A 23,470-nucleotide genomic window follows, 5' to 3' on the forward strand; every position below is an offset into this window, starting at 1 on the left:
AAACAACAACCATATATATATATGTGTGTGTGTGTGTATGTGTGTATGTGTGTGTATGTGTGTGTGTGTGTGTGTGTATATATATGTATATATATATATATATATATATAAAAGGATAGATTTATTATGCCTTGAGGTTGTGTTTCAGGGAAAGTCTGTAAATGAGTCTGCTTCTTTAAGTGGGCTTCACTGTATGGAGAGAATGCAGACAAGAGGAAAGAATGCTAGTCATTTCTCATATATGTTCTTTTTCTCTGTCTTTTTGAGGTTTCTTTTGGAGGGAAGGAAAAGGGAGCGTTCCTCTTTAAAGGATGAAACTTTTTTTACATTTTTAAATGTCTTATCTGCCGTGTTTTTAGTGTGTGATTAAGTTCTAAACTGAAAAAGTCTTATCAGAAGAAAGGCTGCTTTGAAAATGATATGGACATATTTGTTGGGTGTTCACTCCTCTAAAGCCTGGGTGAAGTAAATAAGGGAGTAACTGAATTTTATAGTGTGGAGATAGCTACATAGGAAACATTCTTTATACATTTAACAGAAAGGTAAGGTCAGCCTGCGTGGAGCTTATATGTTAGAATGGAATCAAGGCAACAGTAACTTGGACATTTTGACCTGATAGAGCTGCTCCGTAGATCGTGGGCCAGGCTCCCCTTCCCTCTAAGGTGTCAGGACCAGTCAGAGTGCACAGAGCTGCACTGATGCTTGTTCCAGGATACTTGTCCCATCAGGTGCCCCTGATCCTCTCACAACACGCCAGCCTCTCCATCTTTCCTTGTGTCACTCCTTGCCCTTTCCTTCACCTAGATTACGGGAAACTCCAGATTTGCTGGCCCAAGTGATTGTAGCTCCTAGAGCCCAAGGTTTCCTTGGAATTGCTGTTAAGACTTGGAGATGTTATACTTGCCGTTAAGACTTTGGTTCCCAACAGTCCTTTGGAGTATCTGTTGGGTTTGCTCCTGTGTATCTGTCATGGTTGGCAAGAGAGTAATCTGGGCCTTCATTCCTCCAGCAGCCTCCTGCCCAGCCCTTTGGCTTCTTCCCTCACTACTCACCCTCTTGCATACCACCTCCAGATTCCTTTTTCTAAAACACTTCTCTCCTGTCATTCCTTTGCTCAAGGACGCCTTGAGCATCAGGCCTCAATTCTCAGCTTGGCCTTCATGTCTCTCTAATCTGGCCACCCTCCTGGGCACTTTAATTTCTCATTCCCACATGAACCATCCTTTGCAGTGTAGCCTGAATCTCTTTCATTGTATTTTTCACAGGTCTAGAAAATCCTTACTTCTTTTAAAAAAATTTATCCAAATCTCTAGTTCTTCTGTTAAGTGTTTTATGTATGTATGTATGTGTTTGTTTATTTATTATTTTTTACTTTTTTGTTTTTTGGCCTACACTTGCGGCATATGGAAGTTCCCAGGCGAGGGGTCGAAATGGAGCTACAGCTGCAGACTGCCACGGCCACAGATACGTGGGATCCAAGCCACATCTGTGATCTACACCACACTGGATCCCCGACCCACTGAGCGAGGCCAGGGCTCGAACCTGCATCCTTATGGATACCGGTTGGAGTCGTTTCTGCTGTGCCACAATGGGAACTCCCATGTTTCTTATTGCAGTTTACCAGAGTGTTTCTTTTCTCTATCCTGCCCCTACAGGTAGTATCATATAGATGAAATCATGTTGTTGTGGAAGTTATTTTTCCCCAACTAGATAATAAACTTCTTCATCAATGAAACCATAGTAAAAATTGAAGGAATGCTCTTTCCTTTTCTTCATCATCATGGTAAAGCAGTTACCCTTTAAAAGCTTATTCTTTTTTTTTCTTCTTTTTTTTAAAGCTTATTTTTTTTCTTTTTCTCCAGCTTTGTTCCTGTCACACCTCCTTGATGTTTAAAATCATTGGACTATATTCTCTTCTCCCTTCCATTAAATTTCTCTTTTTGCTTTTAAGAGCCTCATCAATACACAGCATACTCTCCTGTATATCATGTTTTAGTCTCTAGTGAAATGAGCTTATTTTTCTTACATATTGTTTTTTTATTTAAATTTTTAAAAATTTTATTGGAATATAGGTGATTTACAATGTTGTATTAGTTTCAGGTGTACAGCAAAGTGAACCAGTCGTATGTATAAATATATCCATTCTTTTTTTCCCATATAGGTTATTATTACAAACTATTAAGTAGATTTTCCTGTACTATACAGTAAGTTCTTGTTAATCATCTATTTGTAACATACTTTTATGCAAGAAAATTTTGAACTGTACATAAAAAGAGCCTGAAATCTCACCACCATAAAAAATCTACCATGAACATTTTGGTAACTTTCTTTTTAGGCATTTCTATTTATAACACATTGACAAAAGTGCTGTGTTGCTTTTCATGAACATCTTTTCAAAAGTACTTTTTTTTTTTTTTTTTTGCTTTTTTAGGGCTACACTTGTGGCACATAGATGTTCCCAGGCTAGGGATTAAATCGGACTGTAGCTGCTGGCCCACGCCGCAGCCACAGCAATGCCAGATCTGAGTTGCCTCTGCAATCTACACCGGAGCTTATGGCAATGCTGAATCCTTAACCCACTGAATGAGGTCAGGGCTAGAACCTGTGTTCTCATGGATCCTTGTCAGATTGTTACCACTGAACTACAATGGGAACTCCTAACTATTTCAAATTTAGGCTCTTGCTTAGTTTTGAGTTTTTTTTTTTTTTTTTTTTTTTTTTTTTTGCTATTGTTAATATGTTCTGGGGAGCATCCTTATGGATAAAGTCTTGTGTACAATCCTGGTTGTTTCTGTGAAATAAAAACCTAGAAGTAAAATTGCTAGATGAATTTTCACGTTTCTAAGTCCTTTGCCACAAAGATGCCCATTATCGTGCTACTAGCAATAGACTTTGCTAATCTAATTCCCAATGGAATCTTTGTTTACTAAAGAGACTGAACATTTTTTCACCTTTGACATTTATATGTGACACATATGTTTTTCTCTTCTGATAACTCTTTTTCGGAGAACTATAAATGGATGAACTCAATAGCTTTCAATATTAAGAAAACTTTGTTGAGATTTAAGGCATTGTGAGATGCAAATGGTATACAAACTGGTAGGCAAATTACAGTCAAGCTACAGACTTCAACTTTTTTGAACATTTCATAAAGATCTGTTTTTTCTTTTCTCTTTCTTTCTTTCTTCTTCTTCTTCTTTTTTTTTTTTTTTTTTTTTTTGCCACACCTGCAATACATGGAGCTTCCCAGACCAGGAGTCAAATCTATGCCATAGCTGTAACCAGAGCCACAGCAGTGACAATGCTGGATCCTTAAGCTGATGGACCACCGGGGAACCCTAAGATCTGCTTTTTCTGTGTTTTACTTTGCTTCAGTCTCTGTGGCAGTTGGAACGTTAATATCTTGAGGAAATAAGTGATAAGCACATTGTGACATCTGGGGACTTCTATATTAGAAATCTCTTAAATTTTCTTCTTAGGTCCAACTTGTGTAACATCATCAAGGTGTATTTCTTCAGCTTCTGCTATTAATTAACAATCGTAGTAATAATTAACATTTCATGTGTCCGACATATGCTGTGTACCAAGCACTGCTCTGTGTACCTGAGATGGAATTTCAATATTTTATTTCTTTTGACCGGTGAGAAAGAGAAGTAATTGCCTTCGAGTGAGAGGACAGAACCTTGCAGTTGGCCTCATTACCACTAATTAAAATCACTCCCCCTCAGTCTTTTCTGTCTTTACCCCTCACTCCTGTTTCATCACCTCTAGTCATTTCCAGATTTCTTTACTCTTTCTCTTTCATGCTGACTTGCGTTTATCTGTCTCACTTTCCTGCCTCTCTGTCCTAAGAACACCAAACTGGGCTGCCTTTTGCTTTTTTTTTTTTTCCTGAGTCATATGACCCACTATTTTTACAGGTTAACCATGTATAATTTAGCCTCTAAGCTTGATCTTCTTCCATAGACCAAGAGAGTAGAGCGACAGCTCATTCAGTTGTAAAGAATTTTTATTTACTTCTTGTTTAATTGAGCTTTGGGTGCTGTCATTTAAATACTAACTGGTTTTCCAATAAACAATGCTTTCAGAATTAGAAAATTGGAGTTCTGCTTTTATTTTAGGTCTTTAGAATGTAATTTTGATATGGAAAGGAAGGTTACTTTCCCCTGAATAGTTCTGAAAGGTTGAGTTATATATAGAAAGAACGAACTCTCCAAATGTGTTTTGGGACCTTAGGAGTATGGATCAACATACTAGGAATGCCTCGGCGAATCTTTGACATGAATGACTTGTTCACCTGTCTCAGCTTTATTCTTTGTTACTTTTTTTTTTTTTTTTTTTTGTCTTTTTGCTGTATCTTGGGCCGCTCCCACGGCATATGGAGGTTCCCAGGCTAGGGGTTGAATCGGAGCTGTAGCCACCGGCCTACGCCAGAGCCACAGCAACTCGGGATCCGAGCCGTGTCTGCAACCTACACCACAGCTCACGGCAACGCCGGATCGTTAACCCACTGAGCAAGGGCAGGGATCGAACCCGCAACCTCATGGTTCCTAGTTGGATTCGTTAACCACTGCGCCCCCACGGGAACTCCAGCTTTATTCTTTGGAATGATTCAAATGTATGAATTGAGCAGAAACTGTCTTTTTGAGATATCTCTTGTACTCTATCTCTGACTTTTTTGTTTTTGGGTCACCAGTATGCTAGGAGAGGACCTGGCATGGAGGAAGTGCTCAATATAAATTGCCTGGGTCGAAGTTCCCGTCGTGGTGCAGTGGTTAATGAATCCGACTAGGAACCATGAGGTTGTGGGTTCGATCCCTGGCCTTGCTCAGTGCGTTAAGGATCCGGCATTGCTGTGAGCTGTGGTGTAGGTCACAGATGCAGCTTGGATCCCGAGTTGCTGTGGCTCTGGTGTAGGCCGGTGGCTACAGCTCCGATTCAACCCCTAGCCTGGGAACCTCCAAATGCTGCGGGAGTGGCTCAAGAAAAGGCAAAAAGGCAAAAAGGCAAAAAAAAAAAAAAAGTTTGCCTGGGTAAATAATGGAATGCATGAGTTAATTAATTATAGAGACTGAGAAGGAGAAGATAGAATGGTTGTCTTAGAAGGGACTCTTCCCTTCCGATAAGGCTCGTTTAAATCTAGGCTGTACCATCAGTAGTCCTTGTATACCAAAATCAGACCTTTCTGATTAAGAAGAATAACCTTTTGGATTCTTGTTAAAGCACCTTTTATTCCTAATTTTTTATAAGTATCTGAATCTGTTATCTTGAATAACTCTTTAGGGTCCCTAGATTCCTTCAGATGGTTTTAAATTCTTAGTTTTCTCCAAGAGTTCATTGTATCTGATAAATACGGTAATCTGTTGCTAAGTGTTGATTTTACTTCACTCTGAGGTTGGGCTTATGTGTATGTTCTGGGAGTAATATCAGTATTTAGGCTGATAGAGTGTTCACATATTAAACATATCAAAGGCAGGAAGAATGGTTTTTTATAGAGCAGAAACTATAGTTCCCTCTTTCAGTGGTCCATTCTTCTGTGTGTCTGACAAATTTGTAATCATGGAGGAAGAGTGTAGAATTTGATTCCTAATGAGCTTCCAATCTCTGTTCCTTCTTTCTGATTGGAATTTAGAGTTTTATAACTTAAGTGAGGTTCATTTGTTGAGCAAGTGTTAATTGGATACCAGCTCTGTGCCAGGTTCTAGGCATTTAAGGTTACAACAGTGAATAGGACTTTTTCACTTTTTATTTTGACATATGTCGGTAAAATTGGAAGTATTTAGAGTGTTTTGTTTTTAGCCTAATAACTGTGGTTGTATTTATTATGGTACAAATAATCGGTTTAAAAGTTACTTGGATTAGCTTTCCATCACCTTCTTTCCATTCTTCCATCAAGTGTAGCTGTGTTATTCATTTGAAATAGAAGTTTGCTTCATTTGTTCTGTTTATATTTCATTTTTGAATCTTCTGTCATTCTCATAGTGTGTGTGTGTGTGTGTGTGTGCACGCGCGCATGTGTAAAACATCAGTATATTTCCAAAACTCAAATCTGTACAAAAAAGTATATTCAGAGAAGCATCACTTCCCATTCCTTCTATGTCATTTCTGTGTCCCCATCTTTTCTACCTACCCACCTGTAAGCATTTAATCTCTCTCATTTTTTGTTCATTCTCTGGGTGTTCCTTTTTGCAGATGTGTACGTATTATTTGAACAGATGCTTCTATATTTCTTGTCATCTTTCTTACACAAAAATGGAGCATACCATAGATACTCTTCTGTACTTTTTCATAATAATATTCCCTTAAGTCGTTCCACATGGGTTCATAGAGATTTTCTTCATCTTTTTTTCAATTGCATAGTACTCCCTTGCGTCAATAAACTATAAGATGACATTTTTGAATCAGTGTTTAATTGTTTTGAGGGACCTTTTTCCTTTTTAAGTTATCATCAATTTGGAGAGCTAGTTAGGTCATGATGGTAGTAGTATGTTGTAATAATTTCCTCACACTCATCAGTTTAGGAATAACCTAACATTCCTAATAGGCAAAAAGAACTTATCTAGATGTGTAATAATTTGGGGCCTTAGTTTCTACATCTGTAAATATGAAGCATTGGTCTAAATGATCACTAATGTCCTTTCCATCTTGTGTATATTGATTTTGTATCCTGCAACTTTACTGTTTGTTGACTAGTTCTAACAGTGCTTTGGTGTAGTCTTTAGGATCGTCTATAATATTATGTCATCTGAAAATAGAGGCAGTTTTATTTCTTCCTTTCCAATTTGAATTTCTTTGTCTTGCTTAATTATTCTAACTAGGACTTCCAGGACTATGTTGAATAAAAGCAACAAGAGTGGGCATCCTTGGAGTTCCCGTTGTGGCGCAGTGGTTAGCGAATCTGACTAGGAACCATGAGGTTGCGGGTTCGATTCCTGACCTTGCTTAGTGGGTTAAGGATTTGGCATTGCTGTGAGCTGTGGTGTGGGTCGCAGATGTGGCTTGGATCCCTCGTTGCTGTGGCTCTGGCATCGGCTGGCAGCTACAGGTCCAATTAGACCCCTAGCCTGGGAACCTCCCTCCATGTGCCGCAGGAATAGCTCAAGAAAAGGCAAAAAAAGACAAAAAAAAAAAAAAAAAAAAAAAAGAATGGGCATCCTTGTCTTGTTCTTGATCTTAGAGGAAAACCTTTTATTTACCATTGAGTATCATGTTAGATGTGGGCTTATCTTATATGGCCTTTATTATGTTGAAGTACCTCCCCCTCTATCCATTTTCTGGAGAGTTTTTGTCATGAATGGATGTTAAATTTTGTGAAAAGCTTATTCTGCATCTATCGAGATGATCCTATGATTTTTTTTTATCCTTTATTTTGTTAATATGGTCTCTCACATTGACTGATTTGTGAATTTGGACCAACCATCCTTGCATCCCTAGAATGAATTCCAGTTCATCATAGTGTGTGATCCTTTTAATGTATTGTTGATATTAGTTTGCTGATACTTTGTTGAAGATTTTTGCATGTGGTTCATTAGGGATATGGGCCTGCAGTTTTCTTTCTTGTAGTATCTTTGTCTGGTTTTGATAGCAGGATAGTGCTCGTCTTGTAAAATGATTTTGGAAGTTTTCTCTCCTTCATAAAATCCCTTGGAGGATGAGTGAATGTCGATTCACATATGTATTTATATATGATCTGAGCATTCAAGAATTCTGATGTACTTGGCGATGTGCCGACAAATGATATTAGTTAAGAGAGATCGTTTATCATTCAAGGGAAAAATTCTTTTTTTTTTTTTTAGAATTTATGATACCAAATATTAAGTGACATCTATATTTTGTTTTGTTTTTCCAAAGTTCTCTTCTAAAAATGATTCAGAAAAAGGTTAAAATAATAAATTGAACAACGTAGAAGAAATAAATTCCTATCAACACAACCTACCATGAATCATGTAGAAATAGAAAATCTGAACAGACCAGTTATTAGTAAGGAGATGGAATCTGTAGTCAAAAAAACCTTCTAACTGGAGTTCCCGTCGTGGCTCAGTGGTTAACGAATCCGACTAGGAACCAGGAGGTTTCGGGTTCAATCCCTGGCCTTGCTCAGTGGGTTAAGGATCTGGTGTTGCTTGTGAGCTGTGGTGTAGCTTGCAGACGTGGCTCAGATCTGGCATTGCTGTGGCTCTGGCATAGGCCAGCGTCTACAGCTCCAGTTCCACCCCTAGCCTGGGAACCTCCATATACCGCAGAAGCAGCCCTAGAAAGGACAAAAACAAAAACAAAACAAAACAAAACAAAATCAAAAAACCTTCCAACAAACTAAAGTCCAGGACCAGATGGCTTCACTACCTCATAGAATCTTACCTATGTAATATGTAGAGCAGTCATGTGATAATAGCAGCCAAATATCAATAAATAATGCAAGATATAGAAATCTTATTGTATGTTTTAAAATACAAGATAATTATCTTATATCTTTATAAAAATGTAAGAAAATATCATGGATACTTATATTGGGTATCTATAATGTTTATTGGAATCAGAAATTACAATATTATCATTTGCCAGTAGATGCCACTATCTGATATGATATCCTCTTAACAAGCAGGATATTATATTCCTTAATTCCAGGCCTCACAACTCTTAAAGCAGTTCCCTCCAATATCTGTTTTATAAAATTGAAAGTCTACATTGCAGGTTTATTGGAAAATGAAAGTCATTTCAATTGTCTCAAAAACTTTAGCATTGCAGAAGCTTTCCTTTTCTCCTCTTTCTTTCCTCCTTTCTTTTTCTCTTCAAGAGTTTCATTTTCCTTCAGTGAAATTCCCCTTTGTCTATAGTGTTATTAACAAGTAAGGTGACACAACTGCTTTTGTTTGGGCCTGATATTGCTGTAGCAGAAGCATGTGAGATGCCTTCAAGCTTCATTACAAAATTGGCCCTGATTTTGTCAGTTTTGCACACTTTTTTTTTTTTTTTTGAGATAGGTATTGTATCTCCGTTGAATATTTCCTAAGTAACACATGTAGCTTAAAAAAAAAAAAAGCTAGAAGAAAATATCAGTGAGTGTTGATGTGGACCTCAATAGAGAAAAATTTCCTAAAGCCTAAGATTAATAGATTTGTGTTAATAGTTTGTTAATATAAAATAATAAAATCTTATATTTAGAAGGCATGCTTAAAACATTTATTTATTTTTTTGTTTAAAGATGATGCCTAATACGTTGTATGTTATGGGCACACTCGTAGACGTCTAATTGAGATAGAGGTACGACTTTTCTGAAATATAACTTGGTGTCATAATATGAGGAGTTTTTGAAATTAAAAAAGAAAAGAAAAAGGAAGTTTGTGGACATCAGGATTCCATTAACAGAAAGTCTATCAGTCTATCTTAAAGAAGTAATTATACATGCATATTTAAAGATTTGTATGTAAAGATACTTACTGCATTATTATTTAAAGTTAAAAATAGAAAACAATCCAAATATTTCAGTGATTAAATATGTTATTGTGTATTTATATAATGTTATATAGTATTATGAAGTCATTAAAGTGTTTGTAAAATTTTAATATTTTAAAATGTTTCTGCTATAGTGATTATTAAATAAGAGAGGAAAATAAACCACACACACTATTTCAAATATTTGAGAGAGAAGACTTGTAAGTGATTTTTATTTTACATTTTCTGTATTAAATTTTTTTGGAGATCATGTGCAATTTTTATAATAATCTAATGTATGTTATTTTCTAAATAACATTCCTTCCTTTGAGCGGGCGAAATCAATCTGTTGACTTGCAGTATATTCCAAAAGAATAATCAGAAATGTAGAAAAGCATTCATTGTCATAGTTAAAATAGTGAAATTTGAAAACAACGTGATGTTACGAGAATTAGAATGATTATTCAGTTACAGGAAAGGATATCATGTTTGCAAAGAATTTGTAATGGTATGAGGACACATAATTAAGGGGACATTTTGCAAAATTGTACATACAGTTGAGGTCTTAAACTGTGTTGATAATGCCTGACATGAAATATGGAAGGGAATACAGAAAAATGTTAGACTTTCTTCTGGATATAATAATAGATGTAATTTTAAAAATTCTTTTCACTTTTCCTGATTTTCTTTTTTCCTTTTTAATAATTTAGTGTGCTTTTATTATTCCAGGAAAAGGTATTTAATTCTATGCTTTGCCTTACTCCCCAAAGCTTTTAAGTTAGCATTCCTGATTTTCTATTTTTCTAGAAAGATAATAGTGTATTTTTTTTTTTTTGGCTTAAAATAACAGAAATTTATTTTCTCACAGTTCTAGAGTCCAGAATTTCAAAATCAGTGTGTTGGGAGGCTTGATTTCCTTCTGGAAGCTCTGAGAGAAACTCAATTCCATGGTTTGCTCCTAGCTTCTAGTGACAGCTGGCAGTCCTTGGCATTCCTTGGCTTGTAGCTTCATAGCTCCAATCTTGCTGACCTCTGCCTGCTCCCTGTCTTTCTATGTTTCAGATTTCCCTCTCCTTTCTTTTATAAGGGCACTGGTCTCTGGCTGTAGAGCCCACTCCAAATCCAAAACAATCCCATCCTAGATTTTTTTTTGAAAGTATAATTGATATCGTGTTAAGATTAGATGTGTAACAAAGTGATTCAGTTATATATGCATATATATATATATATACATACACAGATAAATATATGTGTGTTTTTCTTGTTTTCTGTGTCTATGAGTTTTGTATGTAGATTCATTTGTATTTTTTATATTCCATATGTAACTGATGGCACACAATATTTGTCTTTATCTGTCTTCATTAAGTGTAATATTTTCTAGATCCATTCAAGTCCTGTAAATGGCAGTATTTAATGTTTTTTATGGCTGAGCAATATTCTGTTGTTTCCACATTCCATGTCTTAAGCCAGTTGTCTACTGAAGGGCAGTTGGGTTGTTTCCATGTCTTGGCGATTGTAAATAGTGCTGCTCTGAACAGTGGGGTGCATGTATCTTTTTGAATTAGAGTTTTGTCTCCCGGATATATGCCCAGGAGTGGGATTCTTGGATAATATTTTTAGTTTTTTAAGGAACCTCCATACTGTTTTCCATAGTGGCTGCACCAGTCAGCGTATAGCCCAGTGGTATAGCATTTGACTGCATAGTGGCAGCACCAACCTACATTCCCACCAACAGGGTAGGAGGGTTTGGTGTTTAATTAAGGGGAAAGCATTTAAGACAAGAGTGATAATAGAGAATTTTGAATTCACATCTGATGTGAGGCATAACATTAATATTTTCAGATGATTAATTCTTCAGGCAATGTATAGCATGTTCCTAAAAGAAAGAAGATAGCAAAAAATAGAAAAAGCATTAGACTGTGGCACAAAGGTGATTTAATATATTTTGTTTACTCACATGGCAGGCATACTCATTTAGCATTGTGAGAATGCCTTGTAGGTGCAGACCAAAGTACTGTGCACTCAGGGAGCGTCTGAGAAACCCTGATTTCCACCCTCCGGGATCTTAAGATCTGGAAGGGAAGATAAGAGAGGTTCGCAAAGAACTGATAAAGTTTACATATTGAAGGTGGGATAGAAGTTGGGGTAAGCATTCCCAAAGTTCAAAGGAAAAGGAAAAACAAATCACTCCGGGAGGATCAGAAAAGGCTCTGTGGAAAGGGGGGCATTTAGCTGTTCTCTTAGAAAATGGGTCTGATTTCAGGAGTTAGCAATGAAGAGAATGTATTCCAGGCAGAGGGAAGACATGATCAAAGAAAGAAAGATGAGAAAACATGGTAGCAATTTTTAGATCAGCAAAATTCCCCTTTTTGAATAACAACTTTTATTAACACTTAGCATTTATAGTTTCATCGTTCCTCATATTTTTATAGAGTTGTGCCAATATCTAATTTTAGAATATCTTTCGTCACCTGAAAAAGAAACCCTGTACCCATTAGCAATCACTCTCTCCTCCCACCTATTTCTCACATTTTCAAGACCCTGGTAGCCACTAATTTATTTTCTGTCTGTATGCATTTGCTTATTCTGTATATTTCATATAAATGGAATCATACAGCATATGATCTTTTGTGACCAGTCACTTTCATTTAGCATAATGGTCATCCATGTTCTCATGTGTATCAGTGCTTTACTACTTTTCATTTCATCCCTGTATGGATATACCATATTTTATTTATCCATTTATCAGCTGATGGACATTTGGGTTGTTTTCATCTTTTGGCTGTTACAAATAATGCTGCCATGACTCTTTGTATACATTTTTGTATAGGCATGTTTTCAGGTCCCTTGGTTTTATATCTAGGTATGGAATAGCTGAGTCATACAGTAATTCTTCAGGGTTGCAAGCCTTTTAATTGATTTCCAGAGTTCTGGAGGAGTAGTTTTGACAATTTTGCTACCTCTGGATGCACTCGGTGATATGGAAGGAAATATTGATGGCAATATTGGTTGTTTGAAATCAGGTTTCTGTGTGTCAATTTCCTTATCTCTCCTGGGATATTACTTCTCCATACATCATACAAGAAATACTCTCTGGGCATGGAGGCACATTTTCCATGCCTTTTCTTCACAGATGAAGGAGCTAAAGGGAGAGAGTTTGCTTAGTAGTCACATCTCAGTAGCCACAGGCAGAAATCAGTTACCTTATCTTGATAAGTATTTTATCGAGTGTCTTACCAAATGCTGGTAAGAATGAATGACGAACATAATATTGTATGTCAGCTACACTTCACTTTTTTAAAAAAATGAATGGACTAGAGAAGTTTAACCTGAAGGAGAGTGAATATAAGGGAGTAATAGGGCATCTGTCTTCAAAAAGCTAAAAAATTAGCACATGGAGAGCAGAATTACTTCAATTTCTAAAGAAGGTAGACTAGGACCAGTGGATCAAAGTTACGGGAATGCAGATTTTTAACTCCTTCTAAAAAGGGACCTGGGAGTGCCCTTCATGGCTCAGTGGTTAAAGAACTCCACTAGGGTCCATGAGGATGTGGGTTCAATCCCGGACCTTGCTCAGTGGGTTAAGGATCTGGCCTTGCCCTGTACTGTGATGTAGGTTGCAGACGAGACTCAGATCCTGCCTTGCTGTGGCTGTGGTGTAGGCTGGCAGCTGTAGCTCTGATCTGACCCTTAGCCTGCGAACTTCCATATGCCGTGAGTGTGGCTCTAAAAAACCAAAAAAAAAAAAAAAGAAAATAATAAATAAAAAAATAAAAAGGAACCTGATAATTACAGTTGACTTCTTCTGTTCAAAAGTAGTTAGCGTGAGTTACTTCTTAAGGGTTATCAGAAGAATTCCTGATGGGGGAGAAAGTTTGAACTAAAACATCTAAGGACCTTTCTTACTTGAAGAATACATCCAATATTTTTCATGTGTTGCAACAGTTGTGAAGAGAAGTGACTTACCCTGATTCTTGCTTAAACAAACTTTAGTTCATTTCTATTACTTATTACATGAAAGTGAAAATTTCCTTTAGGAATATAAGAGACCTTTTAGAATTCAGGGAACAGCTAGGCTTCAGGAAAAAAAAGAACTAAGACAGCTCTAAGAAATTCAGCTGAACCTTTGTTTGTACTCTGCCATTGACATGTTTAGCTTCCAAATACCAGTTTATGTGCCTCTGATTTTATATTCTCGAATGAGACACTCTGATTGCCTTGGTTTAAGTTATGAGTCTGCTCTTGATCTGATCAGGTATGGCCAAGGAGTAAGGGTCACAGACTAGAAACAAGGTAAAAGGGTGATAGCCTGGGCCTTGTCCTCTAGACAGTGGTCAGTAGCTCTAAGAGGAAAGATGAGTAAGTCATGGGTTAAGACACTCCAAAAGATATTTATTACGTTTCCCAAAATGTCAGTGGTGGAAACAGGGCTAGGATTTGGACTGTTTGAGACTCTTTTGGACAAGTTTTTATTTTGTAGATGTTATATGCAAGATACCATGCTAGGTGATGGGCAGAATGTAGATTTATAGGACATGATCCCTGCCCTCAGTATTTATAGACACTCTGTCCAGTAGACTGTTTATTATTTAATAGGTCGTCTTGCTTAGGTTTCACTTTGGGAGGATTAACCTACTGATTATGTTGAAAGATTCCATATACACTCAGAAATGTTTCAAGTTGCAAATTAAAACATTTGCTTTTTCTAGATATCCACACACACGCTATTTGTGTAGGCCAATCCTAAAAGACTCAAACCCAGAAGCACAAACAAAACACCCAGTCTCTGCACATCAAACAACTATGAGTTGTATATGTTACATTGCTAGGAATGTTGTCTTATTAAAATGTGTGCTTATTCTTATATGTGCATGAGGAGGAAGATTACAGATGTTTTAGGTGTCTGTGAGCTACCTCATTGCCTCAGTATGTCACATATATAGCATAATATACACATGATGTGCAGACATTATATGAAGGATTATGCATATTATTTCTGATCTTGATGTTCATTATGTTAAAGGTTTGTATTTATTTCAGTTGAATGACTAAGAATATTGTTCCCTCTGTGTTTAAGCCATGTTTAGGTTTGTAATGTTTGAAGGATATCATTTCTGATTTACATTCAGCTCTCATTCTTTCTACCAGTGGAATAGCTTATAAACAGAAGATGAATATGATGTATATGTTATATCCTAAGCCTTAGCCTTTTTTTCTTTTCTTCCTAAAGAAAGGTGATGAAGGTTTTCAAGGTGGAATGTCACATTAAAAAAAAACCTTATAAAGATTACTGGTACCTGAATTGGATGTTTTTTTTTTCTTTTCTTTTTTAAATGATTTTTATTTTTTTCCATTTGGATGTTTCTTAAAAGATGGACTTGGCTATGATGTAAGAGATTTTTTTGTTTCCACTTAAATAGACCATTGATTTTTTTTTTTTAAGTCAAGACCCTGTATTTGGAGTTCCCTTTGTGGCTCAGCAGTTAACGAACCTGACTAGGATTCATGAGGATGCGGGTTCGATCCCTGGCCTCACTAGTGGATATTTAACATCCTGGATTTGTTTTAAATGGCTATCCCAATTTTCATGGTACAAAGGAGTTAACATACTATATGCCTTTTTCTTTTGGAAATCTGTGTGGTCTTAGAACACAACCAACTTTACCACAGATATTTTTCAGAGACTATTTTTTTAAAAATAATCATTCTACTTTTTAGAGTCTAGAGTGCATTTTAACAAGTTGTTTCCAAGTGTTCACATTAACTTTCCACTCTGCCAGTATGATTTCAGGAAAGGAGCGCTTCAGAGCCTATGTTCCGTTTAAGCTTTTGCAGGTAAATTATGACCCTACTTTTTAGATTTCTTGTGGTCTTGGAAAATTTGCCTAAATTATAATCAAAATATGCTTAGAAACTTATGGTTCCATTGATTTTTATAATATCTGTGGCTGTTTAAAAAAATCTCAGTCCCACAGAGACCTTAAACACTACTTGATAGCAATGATTTTTGCTTAAACTCTGATATGTTCAAGAAAGCAGGGGGTCTATAGTAGTGTTTTCGCCTTCATTATGAGTTGTAGCATAGAATATTACTAGCAGTGTAAGTAAATATTTTAGGAGTAGAATGGGCCTGCCTATCTCAATAAAATCTAAATCTTTTATTTGATTTTTATGTTGTCACTGCTACACCCACTATTATCTGAATATTTAAAGTGCCTAAAAAATGTAAGGGGCAGAAAGACAAAAGTTTTTTTAATGTGTACTTTTTAAAATCATCATCCATAAAAATAGACTACATCTGTGCTTTTTGTTTTTCTTTTCTTTTTGTCTTTTTGTCTTTTCTAGGGCCGCTCCCGCAACATATGGAGGTTCCCAGGCTAGGGGTCGAATCGGAGCTGCAGCCACCAGCCTACGCCAGAGCCACAGCAACGCGGGATCCGAGCCATGCTGGCAACCTACACCACAGCTCATGGCAACACCAGATCCTTAACCCACTGAGCAAGGCCAGGGATCGAACCCTCAACCTCATGGTTCCTAGTCAGATTCGTTAATCACTGCGCCACGATGGGAACTCCCTATGCCATCTATTTTTAAAATGAATTTTATTCATCCCTTTTTGTTTCTAGAGAAGATTTAAGGTGTATTTCTCTCTTGTCTCTCGCGCGCGCGCGCGCGCACCACACACACACACACACACACACACACACACACACCCCACCCCTCTCCTAGAAATCAAGAACCATGTCTTTTCTCCCTTTCTCCTCCCACTTCTGCACCTGGCTAAAATTATTCTGTGTGCATGAAAGTGATACTTGTAATATTACCTGTTGGTTATTAAGTAGTTGGCAAGTTTCCCAAAGGACAGGTAAGAAAACCAAATGGGGTTCTTCTGTGAGAAGGAAAGATTGGAACAGTAGTGTTGTGGCATCAGGCAACTTAGTGTTCCTACACTACGGCCACAGCAACACCAGATCTGAGGCAGGTCTGCGACCTACACCACAGCTCATGGCCGTGCCGGATCCTTAACCCACTGAGCAAGGCCAGTGATCGAACCCACATCTTCATGGACACTATTTGGGTTCATTTCCGCTGAGCCACAACAGGAACTCCTTGAAAGCTTTCTTGCTCTTGTGGTCTCATGGTATCTACTGTATGGGTGGATTGTAGTTTGTTTTAACCTAGGCCTCTACTAATGGACGTTTAGGTTCTTGCCAATCTTTTATTGTCATTAACAGTGATTAATACTGACTTCTGCTTATTTTTCACTTTCGAATTCATTTCCTGCTATTGTCGTGGTCTAGATCTTAGTACCAGAAACTGAGAGCTGTTTATTCTGACATATCTGGCGCTTGTGTAGAGACATCCAGGTAAATGTACACCCTGCTAAACTGTCTATCTAGTTGTAGTCTCTTTCCCCAGGGTACTCACCTGAGGTAAAATCTACTTTTGGAATCCCAACTCTGTAGTAGTGCTGGTCACAGCTCCTATTGCAAACTAGAAAGTTCCAACTACTGTTGTCTGATTTTGATTACTATGCCCTATTCCATGTTCCAGTTAGCGTGAACAGTCCTTATTTGGTAAGACTCATATAGCATTAATGAAAACTCTATCATTGATAAAGTAGGGTTAAGAAAATGGGACCATGTGGAGTTCCCATTGTGGCTTAGAGGATTAAGAAGCTGACATAGTGTCCATGAGGATGTGGGTTCGATCCCTAGCCTCAATCAGGGGTTAAGGATTCGGTGTTGCCACAAGCTGTGGAGTAGGTCACAGATGTGGCTCGGATCCTGCTCTGCTGTGGCTGTGGTGTAGGCTGGCAGCTAAAGCTCCAGTTCAACCCCTAGCCCAGGAATTTCCATATGCCGCAGACGAAGCTGTAAAAGGGGAAAAAGAAAAAAAGAAAAGTAAATGGGAGCCATCTAAGCTCTTAGAGGGAGATGAAAACAGAAAATTAGAGGAGTTTTACGTTTGATTTTGAGGTCTCTGTACATTATTTCAGCCTATATCAGATCATTCTGTTAAAGTCACAGCCTGGACATTTGATGATCAAAACTCTTAAGGTAGCAATCAGAGACAGTAATCAGACAGCCACTCGTTGAGCAGGTTTGTTGACCTATGATGGGTTACTTTAAATCTTGACGGCATCATATAAAGCACAAAAAATAAATTTTGTCACAGCAGGCTGTGGAGGTTTTAACATTTAACTGAACCACTTTTCCCCTAAATTTTTCACTCCGAGTCATAGTTGCTGGTCTCTTAGCTTACTCTGATTTTGTGCACACTTCTTAAAAATGTGCTATCTATGGAGTTTCGTCTTGGCTCAGCGGTTAATGAACCAGACTAGTATCCATGAGGATGCAGGTTTGATACCTGGCTCAGTGGGTTAAGGATCTGGCGTTGCCAGGAGCTGGGGTATAGGTCGCAGATGTGGCTCAGATCCTGCATTGCTGTGGCTGTGGTGCAGGCTGGTGGCTTCAGCTCTGATTGGACCCCTAGCCTGGGAGCCTCCATATGCCATGGGTATGGCCCTGAAAAGACAAAAAAAAAAAAAAGAAGAAAAATGTTAAATATCCCCAGATGAAAGGGGCAGTTGGCAGTTTGGGGGATCACTAGCCTAGTTGTACCACACAAGGTACAAAAAACAAAACAAAAAAATGTGGTATCCAGGAAAGATAGTTAATAGACATAAAGCTTTTAGAATTGTTACATATTGGCATTGACTTGATGATTGTTTGATCAAGATACAAATTGAGAATATTATTTATTTCTTATGGTAAAATATAGTTTCTTTTCATACAAGTAAAGCATTTTTATTTACGTTTTTTGGTTTTGTCTTTCCTTTCTAAGAGAAATATAAAGAATTCCACTTATTTATTTTTATCGTAGGAGTAGGAAGCACATCAAAAGTACAATAGATAATAAAACATACCTCCCGACTATGTTATGATTGGTTAAATAGCATGGAGGTAAGGAGAGGATGAGAGGGAGAAACACTCTTTTTGTCTCCCAAACCCCATGATAAAACATTGTGTGTGTGCATTTGCATGTTGGGATATTTTGTTATTGAATAAATCTTACTAGAACTTTTTATAAATTTTTTTTCTAAGAGCTGAAATGCTAAGCCATTACTTTAGCTCTACTTTTTTTTTTTTTTTTTTTTTTTTTTGCTTTTGCTTTTTCTTTTTAGGGTTGCACCCGCAGCATATGGAAGTTCCCAAGATAGGGGTCCAATCGGAGCTACAGCCGCTGTCCTGCACCACATCCACAGCAACGTGGGATCTGAGCCGTGTCTGCAACCTACACCACAGCTCACAGCAATGCCGGATCCTTAACCTACTGAGTAAGGCCAGGGATCGGACTGACATCCTCACGGATCCTAGTCAGGTTTGTTAACCACTGAGCTACGAAGGGAACTCCCTCTCCTTTTTTTTTTTTTTTTTTTTTTGAGAAGTCCATTAACTTTTCCTTTAGAAAGTGGAATGTGTCATATCTTATTTTACAGAGGAATAAATGAGTTTACTATCTTGTGACACCCTAATCTGGTGACATTTGGAAATAGCATTACTCTGGTAGTGTCTTGCTTTGGTAACTATAGACCTGGACACTATTGACACTTGAACTGGATAATTTCCTTGTTGTGAGGGCCTCTTCTGTACCCTGTAGAAGATTTAGCAGCATCTCTGGCTTCAGCCCACTAGATGCCAGTAGCAATCCCTCCAACCCCCTGGGGACAAAGTCATCCCTGATTGAGAACCACTACTGTAGACATACATGTTGATTCTACACAGCAGGTTTAAAAGTGGATCCCACACTGTCTTTAGCAGTCTGAGGTACTTCCCCAGTCTTTGCGATCTGGGGCAGCAAAGTAACACAAAGGCAAATATTTGGGGCAAAATATATTTTTTCCTAAGACTCACTCGATTTTGGGGAGATTTTCAAGAAACATTAAAGCTAGCCCTTGGGTTCTGAATTGCTTGATTGGTCAATTGATCAGTTCATTCACTCCAAAAAAAAAAATATTGAGCACCTGCTATATGCCACTCTCAGTGTTGGTGATATGTGTGTTGCTGTGTGGTTTTTGTCACTCTCTGTAGTGAATTGGTGGGTGGTAAGCCTGTAGGTAGACCAGTTAAGATGCTGTTAGGTGTAATATAGGTCAAGAATGATGGTTGCCTGGATTTGGATAGTAGCAGTGGGCTGATGAGAAGAGATTTTATAGAGAGATATTTAGGAGGTAAAAATACTATGATTTAGTGATTGATTGGAGAAAGGAAGGAATCAAAAATAATTGCAGGTTTCTGGTTTAATTAAAAGGGTGAAGAGTGTTGGTATTCACTAAGAAGAGAAATAGAGTGGGAAGAATGGACTTTTTTGGAGAGTGGGACTAGATATTGATTTCAACAACTTTTATACTTTCAGTTGAAGGTGCCTTTCTGAGACATCCAAGAGGATGAACTAGACAATGAATTTGAAAATTGTTTTATTCCTTGTGGTATCCTCCATTTTTTTAGATGGTGTTTACACTTCTAGGAATGGAGGCCAGTTTAGGCTAGATGTGTAGATTTGGTATTCTTCAGGGTGTAGTTGGTGTCATTGAAATTGAGGAAGCAGATGACATTGTGCAAGGAGAGGGCTTTTGGGGAGAAGCAACATTCTGGGAAGTGTGTCTGCTGACAGAACTAAAGAGGGGGAATTGGAGAAATGTGAGGAAAGTCAGGAATGTATGTATGGTTTATGGAAGCCAAGGGAAGAGAAAGAAGGAAGCTAAAAGAGGGAGTTTTGAATTCGGGTAAATGGTCAAGTAAGATCACTGGATTTCACAACTAAAAAGCATGGGTGACTTTCTGAGAACCTTTTTGGTAGGCTGGTGGTTGCAAGAGTTCAGTAAATTTGGTTAAAGAGTAGTTGGGAGTGAGCGGATGGAATCTGCATGTGCAAGTCATGCTTTGATGTATTTTGGCTGGTGATAGCATATGCAGGGAATCATGGACTAGCGGGGGACATATGGGCTTGAACATGTTTAAATGTTGATAGGAACGACACAGTGGAGATGCAGAGATAGACACAGGAGAAGAGAAAATGAGGATGGGAGCAACCTGAGATGGGATGGGTTCAGAGCACAGGGATACCCCTCAAACTGGAGCGATGTTATTAGTCATCGAGAAGGATCACTTTCTGCTGGGATTAGCTTCCAGTCTAAGGGGTCTTCTCAGGGAATTACGCTTCTGGGGCTTCCTGAGGTTCAGAATGGCAGAGGCATTAAGAGACTCTTGGCAAAGTCGATATCATTTCTGAATTCCCCAGTGGTTCATTTAATGTCTGGGTAGCAGGCATGTTTTAGAGTTGGACTCTGAACCTGTGGATTAGGTTAGGGCTTGGTGTCCAATTCTAGTCTAAATAAGTAAGTAGCACGTGCTCTGAACTTCTCTAAAGACTTAACCAGGTGTTGAAATACAATCTGGAGAGATCACCTATAGCCAGTCTACCTTAACCAGCAAATATGTCATTTGCATTATGATTCTCCATTTTTACTAATCTATGTGATGGATTGTTGATTGTAGCAAACTCTGGGTTCTTATAATATTAAGCTTAAAAAACTATAGAGTTCAAATGTCGAAGAGTTAATTATAGGTCATTTTCTTCTATGGTTTGATAGAGAGTGGGCTTTGGAGCCAGAAAAAAAGTGGATTCAAATACTAGCTCCATCATTGACTAAGCTTATATGGCCTTAGGAAGTCTTTTTACTCTATAACATCCTCATGATAATAATACTTGGTGATGTTTAACTTGCATGTGATTAATTAGAGGTCATGCACATATACCAGCACATTGTTGATATTAAATAGTTGATATTATTTCTATTTATTTAAAAATAATTTTTATGCTATTATAGGACCCTTAGTGAGAACAGTCTGAATTTGTTAGAATTCTAAGTCAAAATCAAGAATCTTATTTTTCCATAGGTCTAAGAAATTTAAAAAAAGGTTTTTTTTAAATTTTATTGGAATTGAGTTGACTTGCAATTTTTTTTTTTTTTTTTTTGCCTTTTCTAGGACCGTTCACATGGCATATGGAGGTTCCCAGGCTAGCGGTCCAATCTGGAGCTGTAGCCACCAACCTATGCCAGAGCCACAGCAACGTGGGATCTGAGCCCTGTCTGTGACCTACACCACAGCTCATGGCAACGCCGGATCCTTAACCCACTGAGCAAGGCTAGGGATCGAACCTGCCACCTCATGGTTCCTAGTCGAATTCGTTAACCACTGAGCCACAACAGGAACTCCCCTTGCAAAGTTGTATTAGGTTCACGTGTACAGCAAAGTGAATCAGTTATACATATAAATATATCTATTATTTTTTCCCGTATAGGTTATTACAAACTAGTGAGCAGATTTTCCTGTGCTATACAGTAGGTTCTGTTAATCATCTATTTTATGCAGTAGAGTATATGTTATTCACACCCTCCCAATTTCTCCCTCCCCCTATGGCAACCATATGGTTTCCCCTGTGGTGACCATAAGATGGGTTTTGAAATCTATGAGTTTGTTTCTGTTTTATAAATAATTCTTTATTGTTTTGTCTTGTTTTCTTTTCTTTTTAGGGCTAACCTGCACCACATGGAGGTTCCCAGGCTAGGGACTGAATCAGAGCTGTAGCCACCGGCCTACCCCACAGCAACGCCAGATCCTTAACCCACTGGGCGAGGCCAGGGATCGAACCCGCAACCTCATGTTTCCCAGTTGGATTCGTTTCCCCTGTGCCATGAGGGAACGCCTATAAATAAGTTCTTTTGTACCATTTTTTTAGATCCCGCATATAAGTGATATATAATATTTGTCTTTCTCTGACTTCGCTCATCCTGGTCATCTCTAGGTTCATCCATGCTGCTGCAGATGGCATCAAGAGAGATTAATGGTGATGTCTTTGGTCTAAGTTTTGATAGGGACAGAAGATTCGAGAAGTCAGCCTGGCCCACTGAAAAGATCTTTTATCGGCCTGCATGTCATCATAGTAAATAGAGAGAAAGGAGTAAAATTCTAGAATATGGAAGTAAATGAAATTTTTCTTGGATCCCTATTATTTTCTATTCCTGTATCGCAGTTATTTTTTAAAAATAGATTTAGCCTCTTCCACCCTCTTTTCCTGTTTAGTAACTCCCTTCCACACCCTCACCCCCGTCTTTTTTTTTTTTTTTCCTTCTTTTCTTCAGATTACTGGGAACTTTTTCATGTTTCAGGATTTTGCTGTGTATCATTCATGCCAGGAAAGCTTCCTGTGCAGGAGAGCTGCTGTGAGATGTTGGCATGAGCGAGCGAGATGGAGAGAGGAGAGGAGAGGGTGAGTGGGAGGAAGGGAGGGAGGGAGGAGAGAGAAGGAGGAAGGCAGGGGAGAAATGGTGTCTGAGGTCCTTGCGCTTTTTTTTGTTCCTCCTTGAGAGAAGCTTCAGCTATCTGTTTGGCTCTGGCTCCGTGGTGTTATGGGTGTAGCTGAAGAAGGGGGCTGGGAGGGGGAGAAGGCAATTAAAACCTTGAACACTGTAAAGCCCTTCTAATTAAATGGCAAGGGTGGAAAAATAAAATTCCTTCTTAGGCCTTATTTCTCTTCTCCCTTTAAAAGTCGGCTGAGGGATGGCAGTTCGTGTCCCTTAGAAAAGATAAAGTTCAAAATAACTCTGGAAAGAAAAACAGTCTTTAGGAACTTTTCAGATAAAGCCATCTTTATTGGACTTCCCCGGGCCCCTCACCTATATCCTCCTCCCACCCCAAGCACCCAATTCTCTGGAGCATTGAAGGAGACAGTTCGAGTGTCTAACTGCTCCGTTTCCTTTGTTCATGCTGCTTTTGGTCCTTGCTGGGAAATGCTCTGAAAACTGAACCGGCCACTGAACACAAAGGCCGACCGGTGGTGTCCCTCCTGTAACACAGTGTGCGACTTGTTCCCACTCCTGTTCATGACTCATTAGTCCCTCAGTACAGAAAAGGTTGCTCCCCTGGAATAAAAGGAAGGGGCTCAGCTCGGAGTCCTTTTCTGCCTTTTG

General features: G+C 38.2%; 1 protein-coding gene across 11 annotated transcripts in view; it reads left to right on the plus strand.

The window, feature by feature from the left end:
* RAD51B (RAD51 paralog B) overlaps positions 1-23,470 on the plus strand; it is a 708,971-nt gene that overhangs the window by 188,284 nt on the left and 497,217 nt on the right. Inside the window, exon 9 of one of the 11 annotated variants that reach the window (XM_021099941.1) lies at positions 22,670-22,770. The exons of the other annotated variants lie outside the window; for them this stretch is intronic. Coding sequence (XP_020955600.1) covers positions 22,670-22,770 — 101 coding nt within the window. The remainder of the gene's footprint in view (positions 1-22,669; positions 22,771-23,470) is intronic. 11 annotated transcript variants of the gene reach the window in all.

The sequence above is a fragment of the Sus scrofa genome, chromosome 7 (genome assembly GCF_000003025.6).
Source record: "Sus scrofa isolate TJ Tabasco breed Duroc chromosome 7, Sscrofa11.1, whole genome shotgun sequence".
NCBI lineage: Eukaryota > Metazoa > Chordata > Mammalia > Artiodactyla > Suidae > Sus > Sus scrofa.